Below are 18,736 nucleotides of genomic sequence, written 5' to 3' on the forward strand. Positions count from 1 at the left end.
TTTCAACATGGAGGATCAACTCCACTCTGGACGGCCTTCTGGCATTGATGATGACATTGTGCGTGCCTTAGTGGAAAGAAAGCCAAGGATTACAACTGAGAATATTTCTGAGAGGCTGAACATCGATAATTCAACCGCTTTTCGTCATTTAAAAAAGCTTGGATACATTTCCAAGCTTGATACGTGAGTGCCGCATCTCCTGACTGAAAGGAATAAGCTGCAGGAAAACTGCAGGAGTTGCAATGGGAAATTCTGCAGCACCCGCCATATTCTCCAGATATTGCGCCTCCAGATTTTTATCTGTTCCGGTCTTTGCAAAATAGTTCAAATGGCAAGAATCTCAATTCCGAAGAAGCTGTCGAAAACCACCTTACAATCACCTTTTTTCAAGAAAAACCAAGTTCTTTCTTCAAAAATGGAATCGACAAGCTTATAGATCGTTGGAAAACGATTGTAGAAAAGAATGGAGACTATATAATTGATTAATAAAAGTGTTATCTCTAAAATATAATCTATTGAAGTTTACATTTAAATCGGGCACGAACTTATGCAATCACCCAATATAAATGTTATATAATTAATAGGGTATTATATGTGTGTTTATTTTTGAAATTTTAGAGAATATTAGATACATTTTAACTTTCTTTGAACGCAGACATCTCAAATTTTCCTAATATTTTCTTTTTAACGTAAGCTAGATGGCACGTGTTTCTTTGGTATGTAATTCGATGACATAGCTTTATCTAGCTCGTTGTCCTATTACACACGACAATTCTACCATACAGGGATCGGCAGTGGCACTCTCCGTCGCGTGTAACTGCAGGGTCTTGAAGGTTTACGCCAGAAAATCGCACAAGCAACCGGAAGTTCAGGTACGAATGTCACTTTGAAGAAGTTTCGTTTATCCCAAACCACAAGCCTTCGATTAAATTCCTTCCTTGCGTCGCTAACGGTGCTTGCTTGGTCTTTTATGTTTTGGCATTTGCAGATTGTTTGGAATCATTTCATGAAAAATTTTTCTCGACGAACGAGAATTGATATATTCAAGCTTCTTATCTATTTTAATTATCATTATCGTTTTTCCTCCTAATTGTTCTCAGATAATATTATTTCAGAGAAATCTTTAATTCCCTTTTTTATTATCTTAAAAGCTCTCGGAGAGATGCCCGCAGACACTTCTTAATTAAACTACGCGTCGATTTGAAGTACTTTACGAGTTAAGGCAATTTTTTTTCTTTTTTTTTTAGCTTTTTAAGAGCAGTTAAATGTGTTGAGTCAAAAATATGCGCGTTTGACCTTCCAGTTTGTCTCTCTACGCCGTCAGAAATCCTCGTGCGCAAATTATTTAATCCGGTTGATCGCGACGAGTTCTCGTTTTTTAGGTCAGACTAAATTAAACTGTCGCGCTCTTCTGCTCCTTATACTTTCGGTTATCCGATGCTATATTTCTCGATTTGTCGAGATATCTGGATTTATTTCTAGTATCAACGTGCCCATTGTTATACAGGGTGTCCCCAATTGAGCGTGTAGGGGACCGAGAAACTAAGGCAAGAAGTCCTTTAGAGATTTGCTCGTTGTTGCTCCATTTTAGAGAAAATCGCAAAAATTCAATCTCTCATTGCCAGTTGCTCTCTTGAGAGTTGATTGGCACCGAATAAATTTTCTACCTCAAGGTTCCTTATATATGTAAACACTTGATGTTATCTTTTACGGTGCCAATCAATTCAATCAAGAGAGCAATTAAGAGACCGAATCATAGATGCAGTACACCAAATATCACTGAAATAACGTCTAGCTGCAATTGATGAGGTCAGTGCTAGATGTAATGCTTGCATTGCTGCAAGAGGGCAATATTTTGAACGATATCTGCATTAAATAATCGATAACATAAATAAAATGTAAATAAATAAGTAAAAAAAAAACGAAAACTTTTTTTTTGTGATTTTCTCCAAAATGGAGCGAAAACGAGCAAACCTCTAAAGGACTTTCTCTCTTAACTTTTCGATCCCTTACACGCTCCTGAAGTTTTGCCATTTAATTTGGGGACATTCTGTATATCTTATTCGCGTAATGCTTTGGTTCTACACAATCCTATTCCTCGATTTCCAACTCTCTCTCTATTTTGAAAATTATTTTAACATTTTATTTATAAAGAAGCAATATTATGACTTAAGATGTTTGTTAGATGTTTATTTGTCGATAATATAGTGGTTTTCTTCTCTTGTCTTTGTCGTGTTGTGTCTGTGATGCTTGGGCTTTTCGTTTCGACACGAAAGATTGCGTAACGTTATAGCGCGCGGTGATCTCACGTTGACATTGCAGATCGCGAAATCGAGCAGTAGCATGCAGCTGCTCGCACCCGCGCCGGATCCGGTTTAGGCGATCTTTGGGTCTATCCCCGGAAAGGAATGGGCAGAGAATGAAGAGAGGAGAATCGGCGATTGGCAACGGCTGCTGCCATTCTCCGGTCCGCGAGGCGTAACTATTGTATTTTTACATCGAGATATGCGCTGATATTTCTCTCCTAACTTTGCGTTGCTCTCTGCAACTGGGATTTTTCCTCCGTCACGTGCGACTTTATAGTTTCGAAGTTTTAGCGGATTATCTCTTCAACGTTTTGAAGTAAACGGGGAGTTTTCGAAAAACATGTAATTTGTAAAGAAAACTCAAAAAGATATAAAAAGAAGAAGGAAATATAGAGAAATCTTGAAATTATATTTTTTTTCATCGATGTATATAAATTTATAATATATTGATTGAAAATGTTACGATACTTCAGGTTTTTTTATGATTTTTAACAAATTCGTGAAAACTGTATAAGGTATACAATTAGAGACATATGTACGCGTAATAATAATAATTCGTCATTAAATATCCCATTATAAATAATGAATTATTAATATTTTTGCGCATATAACATAATTCACTGACGGTTATTATTATTTATTATATGTTCTATATAAATTTTGATTAAACTCTCTAATAATATATTATTACAATGCTTAACATAAATTATAGAAAAATAAATAAAATGGATACGAAATGAAACTTTTTCAGTGAAAAGATAAATTTTATATTTCAAACTTTTCAAAGTAACGCTAAGAACTCGAAGGATTAATAATTCATTAAAGTCGATCTCTAGGTGCGAAAAATTAGATTGTTAATTATTATGTATCTAATAATTTTGATTGGGAAGAAAATAAGCATGAATTTAAAATAAATTTGAATGATCGGTTAACTATATACGAATGGAAAATCTATCGAATCGGATGCCGAATGTATCGTTCATCGGAAATTACGAGAAATTAATTTAATTTATCATTGGATGATTTTCGAGACTATAACCGCACGTCGCCGTAATCCTGATATTGCGTTCTGCAACGCGATTACGACGTATGTGATGTCACAACAATGTAACGCGACGGACAATTTGATACGACAGGGAGAATTTCGCGTTTCAGCGAGGAAAACGCGATATGTATCGCGCCATCTATCTTATGTGATATGCATATCATGTTAAATATCTTATAACCTCATATGCAAATCCGTGCGTGACGAATGTTTCGATAATGGACGTGATAATTATTTCCAGTGTAAGCTTGGAAAGCCTTTTGTCGAGCTTTTGGCTTGTATCAATTTGCAGGAATGTAATAATTAATGTGCAATCATATAATCCTATATTATCGTCACGTAACTTTTCTCGGGATCTTATCAACGGATCGTATCGCCGTAGCAATTACGTCAAAAGATTTCTCGTTACACGTCGGCAATTAAAAAAGAAGATACATATTCATATTTAATAATAGAAGACATTCTAGAACAAACTCTGGGTCTCTCAATTTTAACAACTTCTTCGACAAACTTGTGAAGAATACTTTGTACTTGATATTAATTATCTCGAATTTATCTCAACACAGAAGCGTGTGCGAAATTAAGTTCTCTTTTTAAGCGCGACCCAGATTTCCCGGATTGTCCTACGTGGGATTAATCCGGTATAACGATAAAATTTTAATGCGCGATCAGAAAGAAGTTGTATGGTTTCACATTAATTCTCCGATAGAAGCGAATCTCGAAATTGGAGCGACGTTTATATACGACGGGTTCGCGATCGCCGTTAGCGCGGTTTTCGCGCGATGATGGATACCGTAGAGTAAGAGCGACGTTGTACACCGTAATTCAATTTATTGAGGTCACTTAAGGAATGAAGTGCCCGAGGAAGGTGAATAGAGAGAATCCTAATAGAAGGCGCCGCCGGTCTACCTTGGATTTTCCCTCGCGTTTAACGTACCCTTTAACCGGTTAAGGAGAGGAGGGGCGGATGCCGGTGATGGATCCGATCGATCGAAGAATCGGCTCTCCTCCTTTTTCCCCTTTCTCCACGTTTCTCTAACGAATGTAGAGGGCGAACCGAAAACGCTACAGCGGTGATGTATCGATACCCTATTGCTTCTATTTCGCGGACGAGGACGGCATTTGCGCGTTTCTTCTCTCCGAATAGTGTCTAATCAAGGACGAGAATGGTGTATAAATTGGGCGCACTGCGAGTTGATTAAACGTATAAACGAGAGGAGGATATGTGTGCGTGTGTATGTGTATACCAGGTATATAAATATGAAACCGGAATATTTGTATAGAAAATACACGTTTATTGTATGAAGATGATAAAAAATATTTTATTCCAAGTATTGCTCATTGCTAGCTATACATTTTTCCCATCTCTGACAATTTGTGGATGCTAAGCCAAAAAAACTGTTGCTCCTTTGAGGCAAACCAGTCATCGAGCCATTTTCGTACATTTTCGTAAAAAGTGAAGCGCTGCTCGGCAAGTGCGTGTCCCATCGATGCAAATAAGTAGTAATCGGATGGAGCCAAGTCTGGTGAGTAAGCCGCATGCGAAAGTATTTCCCAACTAAACGCCTCAATCGTTTCCTTGACCGGTTTTGCTGTGTTTGATGGTGCATTATCATGAAGCAAAATCACTTTGTGTTGCCTTTTTTGATATTCTGGTCGTTTTTCACGCAAAGCTTGATTCAAATCGATCATTTGTTGTCAGTAGCGTCATCCTCATCCAACAATGTTTGCAATTCGCTGTCTTCAAACTTTTTCGATGGTCTTCCACGTTCTTCGTTTCTCACGTCAAAATCGCCACTTTTGAATTTTTTAAACCACTCAAAGCACTGTCATTTACCAAGAGCATGCTCACCGTAAGCTTCGACAAGCATTCGATGCGATTCTGCAGCAGTTTTCTTCAAACGGTAACAGAAAATCAATGCTGTCAGCAAATCGTAGTTTCCAGGCACCAAATTCGACATGTTCAACGCTATTAAAAACTATGCTGTCGTATGAAACTTGTATTGTTGCGAGTTGAAAATCTTTATCAGATGTCAAAACAAGAAAATGGCGCCAATGACGCGGTTTGACGGTAACTACATTGACATCTAGGACCATCTATGGGCAAATTCCGATTTCATATTTATATACCTGGTATATAAAGTCATCGAAAAGTTGTAGAAATATTTCTTTAATCTTTACTGAGAGAGCAACGCGATTCAAAATGTACGGATTAAGGGATAAACGATCGTTTCGTTAATCACTCTTATATATCTTATTATATCGGAAGTAAGGAATTTTTTAAATATACATCGACTATCGAGTTGTGTGTACGAGTATATATCTAGTGACAGTGATATAGTTGATGTGTTTTAAAAATCGTCGAATTAAATCCTAAATCGCGGGGAGAAATGACGGCGTATGTTTATTTAGCGACTGTATATCGAAACGCCGTATACAAGCGTATTCGAGGAGAATCGAGAGTGAGACACGCGATCGATCGAGCCGGATGTGTGTTGCTGTTAGTCCTTCCGATCCTGGCTTAAATTTGTTGGCTAACTGTTCGAAGGACACGAGCGAGCGAAACGCAAAGCGCGCGATATCTAACGTAGGCCGACATATCGATGTTGAATAATATCCTTGAATTTTCTAAGCGTTCCAAACGGATCGAATGCCGGACGCGCGAAACTGTTCGTCCGAGAAAGTCGTTTCTATTCCTGGTAAACCTTGATCGATACACGTTCGCGAATCTCGAGCGAGAAGTGGGCGCTCGTCGTCGAGCCCAACTTCGAGGGTCGCGCGCTGTCAATTGGCGTCTATCTCGCAGCCGGGGAGATCTCTGTCAGTCGATGAATAATCAGGAGTAATCCCATGACAATGATTGTGACAGTGGGATAATTATGGCTCTCCGTATGTGTTCCTATAATTAATACCGTAGCTCATTATTGGTCCTTACAATTTTATTACAAGAATCATTAATTTTGAAATGTTATCGTTCTTATAATTATCCTCGAGATAAACAGATTCAGAGATATTGAAGAATATTTTTCATTCAAAAATACAACCGCAAGAAAAATTCTCAGTTATTAATGATATATTGATTCTCTCTGATTTTTTCGAAAGCTAATCTGCATATGTTTTTTAAATACTTTATGATAATTTAACAATATTAATAATTTAATAAGAATATAATTTTCATTTTCTTTTATTATATTAATAAGAATGACTTTTTTTCTTTAATCTATTTTTTTTTTGCTACAAAAAAATTTTGCTTTACATAATATCCGAGTTTAAATTAAAATTTCTTTTTCCTCTCTGCTATAATCAGTTCGATAACGTCATGGAAAAAAAAAACTGAAAATAAACAATGCCTAAGATCGTATCAATCGAAAACAAATATGTTTTGTTGAAAGAACTCTTCCTGCCGCGGAGACACACACATACGTGTCGTAGAGACGTGTCGAGGTGACATGTAATATCATGGATACTCCATCGATCGCACAATCGTGTGGTGTTGCGCGTTCACGCAAACAACCCCTCAATCCGAATTCCATCTACGCTCGTCTATATATCCTCGGTTAACGTCGCGATATCAAGCGTATCGCGAGAGCATTATCGATCGTCAGGATTCGACGGCTGAATATCGATTTCTCATCGCGAGGAATCCGCAGCGCCGTATGTGTGCGTGTGTGTATATAATATATATTTATACAGAGTGTTTCCTAATAAGTAGGAAGTATTATAATGGTGGAGTCGGAATATAAAAGTAAGAAAAAAAGTTCACATAAACACATTGTATGTCGATAATGACATTGTTGCCGAGTTACGCACAGCTTGTTTTATTTTCTAATAAAGTTAAAATAACATACTCGATTATCGGTTGCTGTTTATCTAGAAAATTTGAAGCATTTGAGATTATGCTAATTTGTAAACATAAACACGTGTCATTTAAAATATATTATAAGTGGTACGGTTCGTATCTTGTGTTCAGTGAAAGTAAAGTAATGCGATAGTCTAAAGTCTAAAGTAAAAGTTACGACTTGGTCAAACAATGAAATTGCAAACGTGCATCTCATATATGGATTTTCCGATGGTAATGCGGTCAGAATTAGACTTTCGTGTGCGGAAAAATTGGAAATATTGGAAAATAAAACAGGCTGTAACTCGGAAATAAAGTCACATCGGACATGTTTATATAGGAACTTTTCTTCTTATTTTTATATTCTGAATCCATCACTGCAATATTCTCCACTTATTGGGAAACACCCTGTATATATAATATGTACACGTGTGTTTCGCCTTACACTGTGTATATGTATTTGCGTGATCCGCGTAGGATGCGGTGGAGGTTTCGCGGCCGGCATTCCCGCACGACGCCGACACGAACACTTGGTAATGACCAATGTGCAATTCTGCGTTAGTACTTGTGTAATCGCATACACGTACGTGTAAAAACGACGCATGTATAGTCACGGCGAAGTAATAAAATATTATTTTGAAGTCTTTTGAAGGCGAAGGAGACACATCTCGCCTGCTTTCGTCGGATTCTTAGCTCTTGATCGCCTCGCGCGAGTTCCCAATCTCCTTAATCTTCCCTTTACGAGCTACGACATTTACAATAGTCCTTTGTAGTGTCCTGTGTGTGTGTCCGGCGATTATTCTTCCTTCATTACCTCTGCCGATTCTCTTTCGTCGCGTGAGATTTACAGGAAGCATATTACATCGGTAAGGATTTATATCTCCTGCCAGGCCAGTATATTGGGTTGAGTAAAAAGTCATTGCGTATTTTTGCAACAGATGGCATTAGTTCAGTTTTGGCAGTACTAGAGTCATTCACACATATGTTTATCATATATCGTTTAACAGCTGGTTTAAGCTTCATTCTAAAAAAAAAATTGAGCGATTTGGTTGAGTTTTGGAGATTTTACAACAAGTTGAAGATGGAAGACCAAACTGTGCATTTTCGCCATATTTTACTGTTTTACTTCCGTAAAGGGAAGAACGCGCGTCAAGCTTGTGAAAAATTGCGTAAAGTTTACGGTGACGATGCTCTACAAGAACGTCAGTGCCAAAACTCAAGAAATTCCGCGCTGGTGATTTTGATCTCAAAGATGCTCCTCGGTCAGGAAGGCCCACCGAGGTTGATGACGACAAAATAAAGGCATTGATCAAGTCATACCCACGTTACACGACACGAAAGATTGCAGAAACATTGAAGATCAGTTAAAAAAATGTTCACGTCCAACTAAAGAAGCTGGGATACGTAAGCAAGCTCGATATTTGGATTCCTCATGAACTCAAAGAAGTTCATTTGACGGCGCGTATAAACATCTGCGATATGCTCATGAAACGTGAAGAAAACGATCCTTTTTTGAAACGAATGATAACTGGTGATGAGAAGTGGATTGTTTACAACAATGTGGAACGCAAACGGTCTTGGTCCCGACGTGATGATTCGCCTCAAACGACTTCAAAAGCAGAACTTCATCAGAGGAAGATTATGCGCTCAGTATGGTGGGATTGGAAGGGTGTGGTGTTTTTTGAGCTCCTACCAAGGAACCGAACAATCAATTCGGATGTGTACTGTCGGCAATTGGACAGTTTGAACGAATCTGTCATCCAGAAACGTCCGGAGCTCGTCAATCGTAAAGGAGTTGTGTTCCATCACGACAACGCGAGACCACACACATCTTTGGCGATCCGTCAAAAATTATTGGAGCTTGGATGGGATGTGTTGCCCCACCCAGCATATTCGCCTGACCTTGCGCCGTCAGACTTTCACTTGTTTCGCTCTCTTCAAAACTCTTTGCGTGGAATAACGTTAAATTCAGATGAGGCGGTAAATCAGCACCTTGTTCAGTTTTTCGCCAATAAAGACAGGTCCTTCTACGGGGAATTATGAAGCTCACCGAAAGATGGCAAAAGGTCATTGAACAAAACGGAAAATATATCATTGATTGATCTTTGTTCTTTATATAAATAGACTTTGAAAAACATACAAAAAATACGCAATGACTTTTTACTCAACTCAATATATCTGCTCATGCTTCCATAGGGTATCCTAGATCATCTCTCATTTTCTAGTATCTCTTTTTCTCTCTCTCTTTTTTTTCTTCCAAAACGCACACACGTACGCGGAATCTTTCGGTGACGTATAAAAATACATCGACGTCGACCGCGGAGAGGAGAAGAAAATAATGAGATAATATCGCACGAGAGTGCAATTATAAAAGGATTATTATAAAAGGATTAATGCTTATACCGGGTGCTCTTGATATCGAGCTATCGATCCCCGAAATATTGATAGTCCGGGTGATTCTCGTGTTTTTAGCGCCGTTTCGAGCAAGCGGAAGAGAGCGGCTCGTCCGTGTCATTTCCCTCGCCGTTCTCTCCGGATGACTTGACATTTAATTATCAGGAATGATCGCCGACCGACACGACGATCTACGACGCGGCCAAGTGCATGCGTTTTTAGCTCGCCCTTTGGTCGCGATGCACGATCGCGCGATTTAACGACGCACGTCGTTTTTCACGCTGAAAAATATTTTCCGGGCAATAAGTTTTTTTTTTCCCCACAAAAAAAGAAATTTATTTCTCTGGTACATAATTTTTTAAAAATTACATTTTTCAACAAGCACATTCGAAATATAATACATTATATTTGTTGTATATTTATATCCTAAAATATTCGCGGAAATCGAAAAGTATTGTAGAAACTGTGCAATCAAAGTTTCGTTAAAAAGAATTCAATTCTGTTAGGAATAAATTCTTCGATGCTCAATTAAATCCTAATGATTTACGACTGTAAAAAATAATGTAGGAAATGTTTCTTCTTTTAATATGTTTTGGATTTGTATTGTCACATTTAAAAATACACCAGTAAATAGCTGGGATTTTTTTCCTTCCCTCCGCGCACGTCTTTGTATAAAAAAAAAATCTAAAATTTATATCTCTCGAATATATATATATATAAATTTATAATATAATTTATTATATTGTAATGATATGTGTTGTATAGGTTCTAAATTTTACATTACATAAAATTGAAAATTCTTTATTTAATAAAATTGATATATAAAATTTGTTTTACACGTAAAAAAAATATTACATAAGATCTACATGACGCATCAATGTTGGATCAATATTGGATCATCATAAAAGACGAGAAACAATAACGTCATTAGTGGGTTCTAGCGAGAATGCGCTCCCTTCTCGATATTAATCTTTATCTAGGAAGGCAAAAAGCTTGATAACGCGCCTTTCCTCCTCCGCGCTAATTTTCTCGTTATTAACTCCGTGTAATTACGCGAAGACTAAAACCGGGCGACTTATCTCGCGAATTTGTAATTTTACGCGAGAAGACATTCTCTCGAGGTGAGTTAATTAGAGAATTTTCAGGGCGTTGCCCTCGTTCTTTTGACGGGAAAAATTACTCTGGACCAATTGCGATTGTTGCTCCGAGAATGCTCGGGGTCGACAGTTGGATTCGTTAACGGACTCTTAAAGCTTAATGCAGGATCGTTAAATAGAATGGGTTGGTACCGACGCCGTATATAAGTAACTGCAATCTCGGCACAATAGTCCGACATCCGCAGCCTCCCCTCGTCTTCCCTCGTACGCTATTTAAGCGAGTAAGGCGCTATTGAAACGAATCTATAATTATAGCCGTTCAACAAGGTTCCTTGGGTGAGCGCTGACGTATATTTTTTTAAACTTTTGCTGGAACTGGAAAGTCTTCTTCCGAGGTTTTTCACTGCTTTTCCGTGAGTCATAAATGGTTCTCGAAGAGCATTGGACGTATTTTCAATCGTGCAGAAAAATGAAGATAAATGGGAATTATATCAATAAATTATTTGTCAAATTATAAAAACGAAAACAAATTTGATGATTATTGGAATTATTCAGCGTGAAGCGATAGAAGCTTATAGTGAATTATATAAAGAATAAAAACGAAAAAAAAAAAATAGAATAATTGCGAATTAGTTTTGGAAGAGAAGCAGCATTTTTCCCTCGAGTTTTTACAATTCTATTTAAAAAGAATTATTGTGAGGTGAAATATAATCGGAACAAATTTTCACTGTTTTGCTTTTAATCCGTGAAAAAACATTCTTGTTTCCCTCGAATAGAACGAGTTACTAACCAACAGATTAATGGGTTTCTCTCCCGTTCCGTGCCGTGGAAATTGGATTACTTCAGTAGTCAAGGAAGAAAGCTTGGGAAACACGGGATTAAAGACATGTTCGCTATGCGAACAGGGTGAAAGGTTGCAGCGTAACTCTTAGTTTTTCAAAGGATGAGGAAAGGATTAAGTGCGGTTTTCTGGAGTAAATTTAATTTATTTGATAATTTACTATACATATACATGCGTGGAATAAATATTTTATGTTCTTATGTTAAACTTTTATATATAAAACATAAACTTTATACTATGGGATTTTTTTTATATATGTCAATTATATAAGTTTCCTGTATAATAAATATATAGAATTAATTTTATAATGTATATAATTTAAAATCCACGCATCCTTAAATTATACCATAAACTTTTACAAGCAAATATATTCCAGAAGTATAAATATTATATTTTATAGAAAGAAAAAAATATCATGTTTTATAAAAAAAAAAAAAAAAAAAAAAAATCCCAGCTATTTATCCTAAATGCGATAATATAATTTCAAAATATAATTAAAAAAAAAATTTTTTATTTTTATTCATCATAAATTATAACATATACCTTCCTTGAAAAAAAAAAAAAAAAAAAAAAACCACACACACACACACACACACACTAAAAAGAAATTCCACAACATTTTATTTCTTAAATATACTAAAAAGGGAAATGAGAGAAATATATGTAAAGAGAGAAAGGGGAAGCATGAATACAAACACAAAGTTTTATAAACTTTCTACTCCTTCTATCGCGGAGGATACAAATATAATTGATTTCTGAAATAACATTAAATAATAATCCCCGTGTTTTTAACCAATTTTTTGAAAGTTTCAAATTGAGACATCATAATATCGTGAGAGAGTCGTCATAATTTTATTTCATAATTAATAAGATTTTTTGAATAAGAGGCATGGGACCAGTGCCCTTGTTGAATAAAATACGCCGTCATGCTTTAATCGTATCTCATTTACGTTTGACATCGCGGACACGCTGCTGCGACGCAGAGGCATCATTCGTCTTCTACATTCCGAAATGTGTTCCAAAACGAGAGAGAAGGAGATTCTCCTTGTCGGTGCCAGAACGTCTGGAGCCGTTCGACATCGACCCGCTCTTTCTCTCTCATCTATACCGGAGAAGCCAAGGTCTGCCGCATCGAACTGACCTTATAATCCAATTCGACTCGAACACGATCATGCAATTGATCGCTGCCCCTTATCATCGCGCAATGCATTTACTTTATTTTATTCGCGGCATCTGTTCTTCGATAGATCCATTCCAAGTCCCCAGATGTCAAACGACAGCCAACACTCTCAGAAAGAGTTTTTCTCATAACGAGACAAAAAATATTCTCGACATATTTAATCGTATCGCAACCTTATGCGGTATAAAAATAAAACAATTTTAAAATTAAATCAATAATTCCTTTTCTTCTCTCTCGAATTAAATAAGATCGTCTTACTATCTTGAGACAAGAGTAACATATACAAATCTAAGCTTATATATTCTTGCATTTAGAATAACTTGATGTTAGATCGCTACAAATTTCCATCTTCATCTTTGTGAGAAAATTAACGGGATAGCACCAAGAGCATTTTATTCTAGATTTAAGAATTTTCCATTTAAGATTAAAATATTCCTTTTCCAATAATAAATATGATTGTCGCTATATCGATCCTATTTTATGATAGATTGAAGAGTAATAGCATTAGATCCGGAAATCTTTTCTGTGGGTGAATAAACTCGCTCCTAGCCTTGAAAACGAAAGAAATATATATATACGATAGGATGTGGCGTCTATTTAAAAATACATCGAGATATGATTATGAGAAAAGTCAATTGAAATAAAAGAAAATAATTAGAAGAGTAAATAATAATAAGTGAAATATAAAGTTGACATCGATATATAATATAGTGAATAGTAAATGCGAAAAATTATCAAGATACTTGTTTCGTAGACATTAAAAATTATGGAATTATTAAAAATAACATGAAAATTGTTCTACCGTTTGCAGAAAAATAATTCCATTTGCGTAATTTAAAATCATCTTCTTTTTCTTTTCCTTTAATTGTAATTTCCGGAAAAGCAGCTTTTAGTAATTACTATCTTTTTCTCCCATTGCAGCCGCGATGCGATAAGTATAGTGTATATATTTACACATTAACACAAGCCTTTTTCCGCTACGGGAAAATCTTCGCCAAAGATAAATCCCACATTTATCGTTAAATTGATAGATTCAATTATCAATTACGGATCTCACCGCGGAATCTACTTCAAAGATTAAGATGAGAAATTACATCTTTCTTCTTTCGTTGCACGGTCACGCGATCTATTTATATGAGTTTAAGTTAAGAAACTTTAGCTTTACTCGAGGGAGTAAAATTTCTGGAGAGCGACTTTCTTCTTCCTCGCGTATTCCATCGGCCAAGTGTAACGGGTTATTATACGCGCTGATGCTGCCGAGGATAATTCCAATGAAGTAGCTAAGCTTTTCTCTCCGCGAGAGTTTTCGCGTTTGCCTACGTTTTTTTTTTTTTTTTTTTCACGTCCGTGAAATACGTTTCCCGAAGACTAGTTTTCCGGCGGCTATTTTTATCCCTCGTACTTTTGCCGGCGTTTACGAAAAATGCGACGCGGAAAATAACAGGTGGTTTCTCTCTCGCATATGATGTAAATGCCGACGTATCCGATGGCGCGTGGTCGCCATCTGTGTGCGCTAAAATCACATAAATAAAGCAAAAAATGAAAAAAACGAGCGTCCCTTTATTTTTGCGGCCGCAGAATAGAACCGGCAAGAAATACCGGTGAGTATTTTCCGCGCGTTTTCCGAAACGACCGGATGAAATTTTAATCGCGTTATCCGCGCGATTTCAAGGTAAATGTATGGTACGTATATGATATTCGTTTTCTTTCCTCTCTCTCTCTTTCTCTCTCTTTTTTTTTTTTTTTAACGAATACAGCCATGTCAAGTTTCCCGACGCATTTCACTGCAATCGTACTAATTGTTCAAATCCTCGAACACACGAGGTTGCGAATAAAAAAAAACTTATTTGGAGCTGAGATTAAAAAAAAAAATACAATTTTGTTCCACTGACATCGATTTCAATTAGGATTCAACTAATAGATCAGCGGCGTTAAAAGCGCCTTTCGCTTCTCGCAATTTTTTCCTCGGAAAAAAAGAGCGCCGGGATCTATAACAACCGTGTTTTTTCTTTTTCTGCGGGTTTACGCCGGAAGCGAGTTACGATGAAAGAAAAATGAACAAAATATTATAAAAATAATAAAGATTTAACGCGCGCGCGTATAGGGAATGTTGATGAGGGGATGGGAGGAAAGTTTATGGGAAGCGAAACATGCGAAACGTGCGAGCGCATTAAGAAGATCAGCAATATAAATGCACAGAATATAGAGAACGGTATTTGTACGATAATGCGGGCAAATGTATGTTTTACTCTCACGTCATGCCCTGATGCAATTCAAATCGTCGTGTATATCCCGCTGTCATTCTACACACACTCTCTCTCTCTCTCTCTCTTTTTCTCTTCCTTCCCCTCTCGCGTCGAACGAGAATACAGCAACTGTGAATGACGGGCCCGAAGACAATTTCATTTTTTGTTCGCGAACAGGATGCCGGCTCAACATGTACATGTTTCACCGGGTTTTTTGCATTTTAATGAAGGATGATCGCGGAAATATCTATTTTTTTTTTCTTTTTTTTCCATCCGATAATTAATCCGCAAGAATCGATAATACATGATATACATCAATAATACATTTGTTATAATAATGTTTAATAACAATCGTAATAAAACGTGTATATATTGGGTGATTGCATAAGTTCGTGCCCGATTTAAATATAAACTTCAATAGATTATATTTTAAAGATAACACTTTTATTAATCAATTATATAGTCTCCACTCTTTTCTACAATGGTTTTCCAACGATCTATAAATTTGTCGATTCCATTTTTGAAGAAAGAACTTGGTTTTTCTTGAAAAAAGTTTGTAAGGTGGTTTTCGAGAGCTTCCTCGGAATTGAGATTCTTGCCATTTATTCTGCAAAGACCGGAACAGATAAAAATCTGAAGGCGCAATATCTGGAGAATATGCCGGGTGCTGCAGAATTTCCTATTGCAACTCCTGCAGTTTTCCTGCAGCTTATTCCTTTCAGTCAGGAGATGCGGCACCCACGTATCAAGCTTGGAAATGTATCCAAGCTTTTTTAAATGACGAAAAGCGGTTGAATTATCGATGTTCAGCCTCTCAGCAATATCCTCAGTTGTAATCCTTGGCTTTCTTTCCACTAAGGCATGCACAATGTCATCATCAATGCCAGAAGGCCGTCCAGAGCGGGGTTGATTCCCCATGTTGAAATCACCATTTCGAAATCTGCCAAACCACTTTTTGACTGTTCGGAGAGCAGGAGCGCGATCCAAATAAACGCTTTGAATATTTTTTTGTGCAATCCCAACACTCACGCCTTTCCGAAATTCATATAGCATTACATGCCGCAAATGCACCTTTCGTTCTCCATTTTTAATGATTTCTCTTATGCACAAATGGACTTATCTGAACAATGTCCGACGCTAAATTGACATAAGACAACGTCATCTATTCGGTGTAAGCAACAATTACCACACGAAAACAATAGAACTCCGCCATGCAGTAACTTAATGCCATCTATGAAAATCGGGCACGAACTTATGCAATCATCCAATACACAATAATCATATATGTATATTGAATGTGAATATGATATGGTACATTGAATATGAATTGATAATTAATAACAGCAGCGTGCCAATCAATTGTGATGCAACTGCATGTCATTAATGGTTTTATGTCGTACATTATTAATTACTTAATAATAAATAATTATTAGACGCACATTACATATTAATTAAGCCACGAAGGAAGATGAGAGATTAATAATCGTTTGCGTATAATAGTGAAATTTTATCAACCATCAACTCTAAACTTTGTGATTATAATGTATTTATGACACTAGTCGACAAATTTCAAATTTTTTTAGTGCCAGAAATGGGAAACAATATTTTTTAACATATTTTGGGGACGCTGAATCTAAATCTGCAAGACAAAATGGCCTATCAGGTCGGGGGGTTTTTTGAGAAAAACAGGATTGAAAGCCTCAAAAAAACGTTTTTACTATTTTTGAAAATTCATAGCGGACGAACCCGATGTGCAAGAGACTTCAGACAGGGCACAAATAAAAGCTTGAACATTATACTTTAATATAAAAATATCGAATCTTTTACCGCGGATACAATCGAACCTCAGGCGCGTTTTGTTTTTAAGTATAATCACACTGTATCAAGTAGAACGATTGTCCCATACAGTCCGATTGCAGGTGAAAGATATGATATCTTTATATTAAAGTATAATGTTCCAGTTTTCATTTAAGTTCCTATCTGAAGTCTCTTGCACATCGGGTTCGTCTGCTATGAATTTTCAAAAATGGTAAAAACGTTTTTTTTTTTTTTGAGGCTTTCAACCCCGTTTTTCACGAAAATCTGAACTAACAGAAATTTTTTCACGACAGATTCAAATGCTCTGGCACAAAATCTTGTAAACTAGCGTAATTAATAATTATAACGGCTAATAGTATATCATCCGACTGGAAAATGTAGAAAATAGATCAAATGGTGAATTAAATCTGCCACACACATTAATTGAATTAAAAATAATAACAAGAATTAGAGGCATCCTCCGTCGTGTTACGAGTGACGTTGCATAAGTTCTGAGTGCGCTTAACGCTTCGCAGAGTTCCTCCGTTGTTGTTTCACGCTGTTAGTAGTCTGAGCTGCGTAGTTTCAGCTCGCCGGTCTGTACCACGCACAATCGGATACCGTATTGCTGTATACTGTATATAGTCTTATACGAGCCGCGCGTACCGTCGACGCCTACAAGGATCCAAAGTCAAACATGGACATTAAGCAAAGATCTGTGCCGAGCTCGGTGGCTCGGTTGAATTAACAATAAGTAAGCAGCGCCTGGGGGGGGGGGGGGGACACTTGTCTATGTTTGACTTTGCGAGCTACAAAAGTGTACCTTACTTTACGAGACGTTCATTAAAACCTTGCAAATTTGTATTCGCGCGCATCTCGCTCTTTGACGTTCCCTCGAGCGTTCTTTTCTCCGCTTTACGAACCCGAAGCTTCGCGCGAGAAACGTGGAACATGTCTACAAGTAACCATTAAAGCAAACGTTTTCTAAAGGGAAACATATATGAATCGGTAAGAGCGCTGTCCTGAAAATTTCGCTGGAGGTAACGTAGCGCAATATTTTTATAAGTGGAATTTTATTAATATTTGTAAAAAGATGCGTAAAATTACGACAATGAAAACTTCATTACCTATTTGATAAACAGAATTATAACATGGACATGTTTAAAAAAAATTGCAACATTTATATTTGCAATATAAATATTATTATTACGTACATATATGTTCATTATTAATTTAATTCTGCCACGATAAATTGAATTGTATATTTTCCAGGGTTGGGAAGTAACGCGTTACTTGTAACGCCGTTACCGATACAGTTACTTTTTTTCGGTAACTGTAACGGTAATGGCGTTACAAATTTTATTTGCAACGGAAAAAGTAACTTCGTTACATTTTTCGGTAACGAGTAACGAATTTAACAGTTACTTTTATCGTTACTTTTTTCAAATTTTTTCATTTATTTAAGATATTATTCTTGTTATTGTGCGTGATAAAATTTTTATCTTAACCGTAAAGCCGTAAGCAAATCGACCAATTAGCATTCTTATTATGTTGTAATCTCATTTACTACCAGTTCTAAGTACCTTGCAACGAAAATTAGAAAATCTCAATAAATCTGACCTTATAGATTGCCATTCATTAGTTGAAGCTATTCAGCAAGGTTTAAATAAAAGGTAACTTATTAATTTGATTAATACATATGTTATTTAATTTTACATAAGGATTTAATTGAAAAATATTATTTTATTTTAAACTATTGATTCAAAAGTATTAATTTCAATAAAACAAACAATGTCGCTTAATTTACTATATTTGATTTTAGATTTCTTACAATATTTGAAACAAAAGAATTAATAATAGCAGCATGTTTACATCCAAAATTTAAGTTAAACTGGTTAACCGGAGAAAAAAGAAAACGTGCTGAAAATTACTTGGAGGATTTATTGGGAATCCGATCAACTGAAAATTCTTCAAAAGCTGGAAAATCTGACG

At 36.4% G+C, this 18,736-nt stretch overlaps 1 protein-coding gene and 1 long non-coding RNA gene across 2 annotated transcripts in view; both read left to right on the top strand.

Moving 5' to 3' along the window:
• The window catches only part of LOC138936681 (adhesion G protein-coupled receptor E3), a 93,018-nt gene extending 85,904 nt beyond the window's left edge, over window positions 1-7,114 (top strand). Inside the window, exons 8-9 of the mRNA XM_070302286.1 lie at window positions 786-872; window positions 2,323-7,114. Coding sequence (XP_070158387.1) covers window positions 786-872; window positions 2,323-2,379 — 144 coding nt within the window. The 3' untranslated portion in view covers window positions 2,380-7,114. The remainder of the gene's footprint in view (window positions 1-785; window positions 873-2,322) is intronic.
• Window positions 7,115-16,991: 9,877 nt separating this feature from the next.
• On the top strand, window positions 16,992-18,583 carry LOC138936416 (uncharacterized). The gene is made up of 3 exons (XR_011447378.1): window positions 16,992-17,752; window positions 18,372-18,417; window positions 18,567-18,583. It is a non-coding gene; the product is annotated as an uncharacterized lncRNA (long non-coding RNA).
• Window positions 18,584-18,736: the final 153 nt, after the last annotated feature.

The sequence above is a fragment of the Polyergus mexicanus genome, unplaced genomic scaffold, assembly GCF_030449975.1.
Source record: "Polyergus mexicanus isolate NDT 795.1 unplaced genomic scaffold, iyPolMexi1.0 SCAF_9, whole genome shotgun sequence".
NCBI classification, from domain to species: Eukaryota; Metazoa; Arthropoda; class Insecta; order Hymenoptera; family Formicidae; genus Polyergus; species Polyergus mexicanus.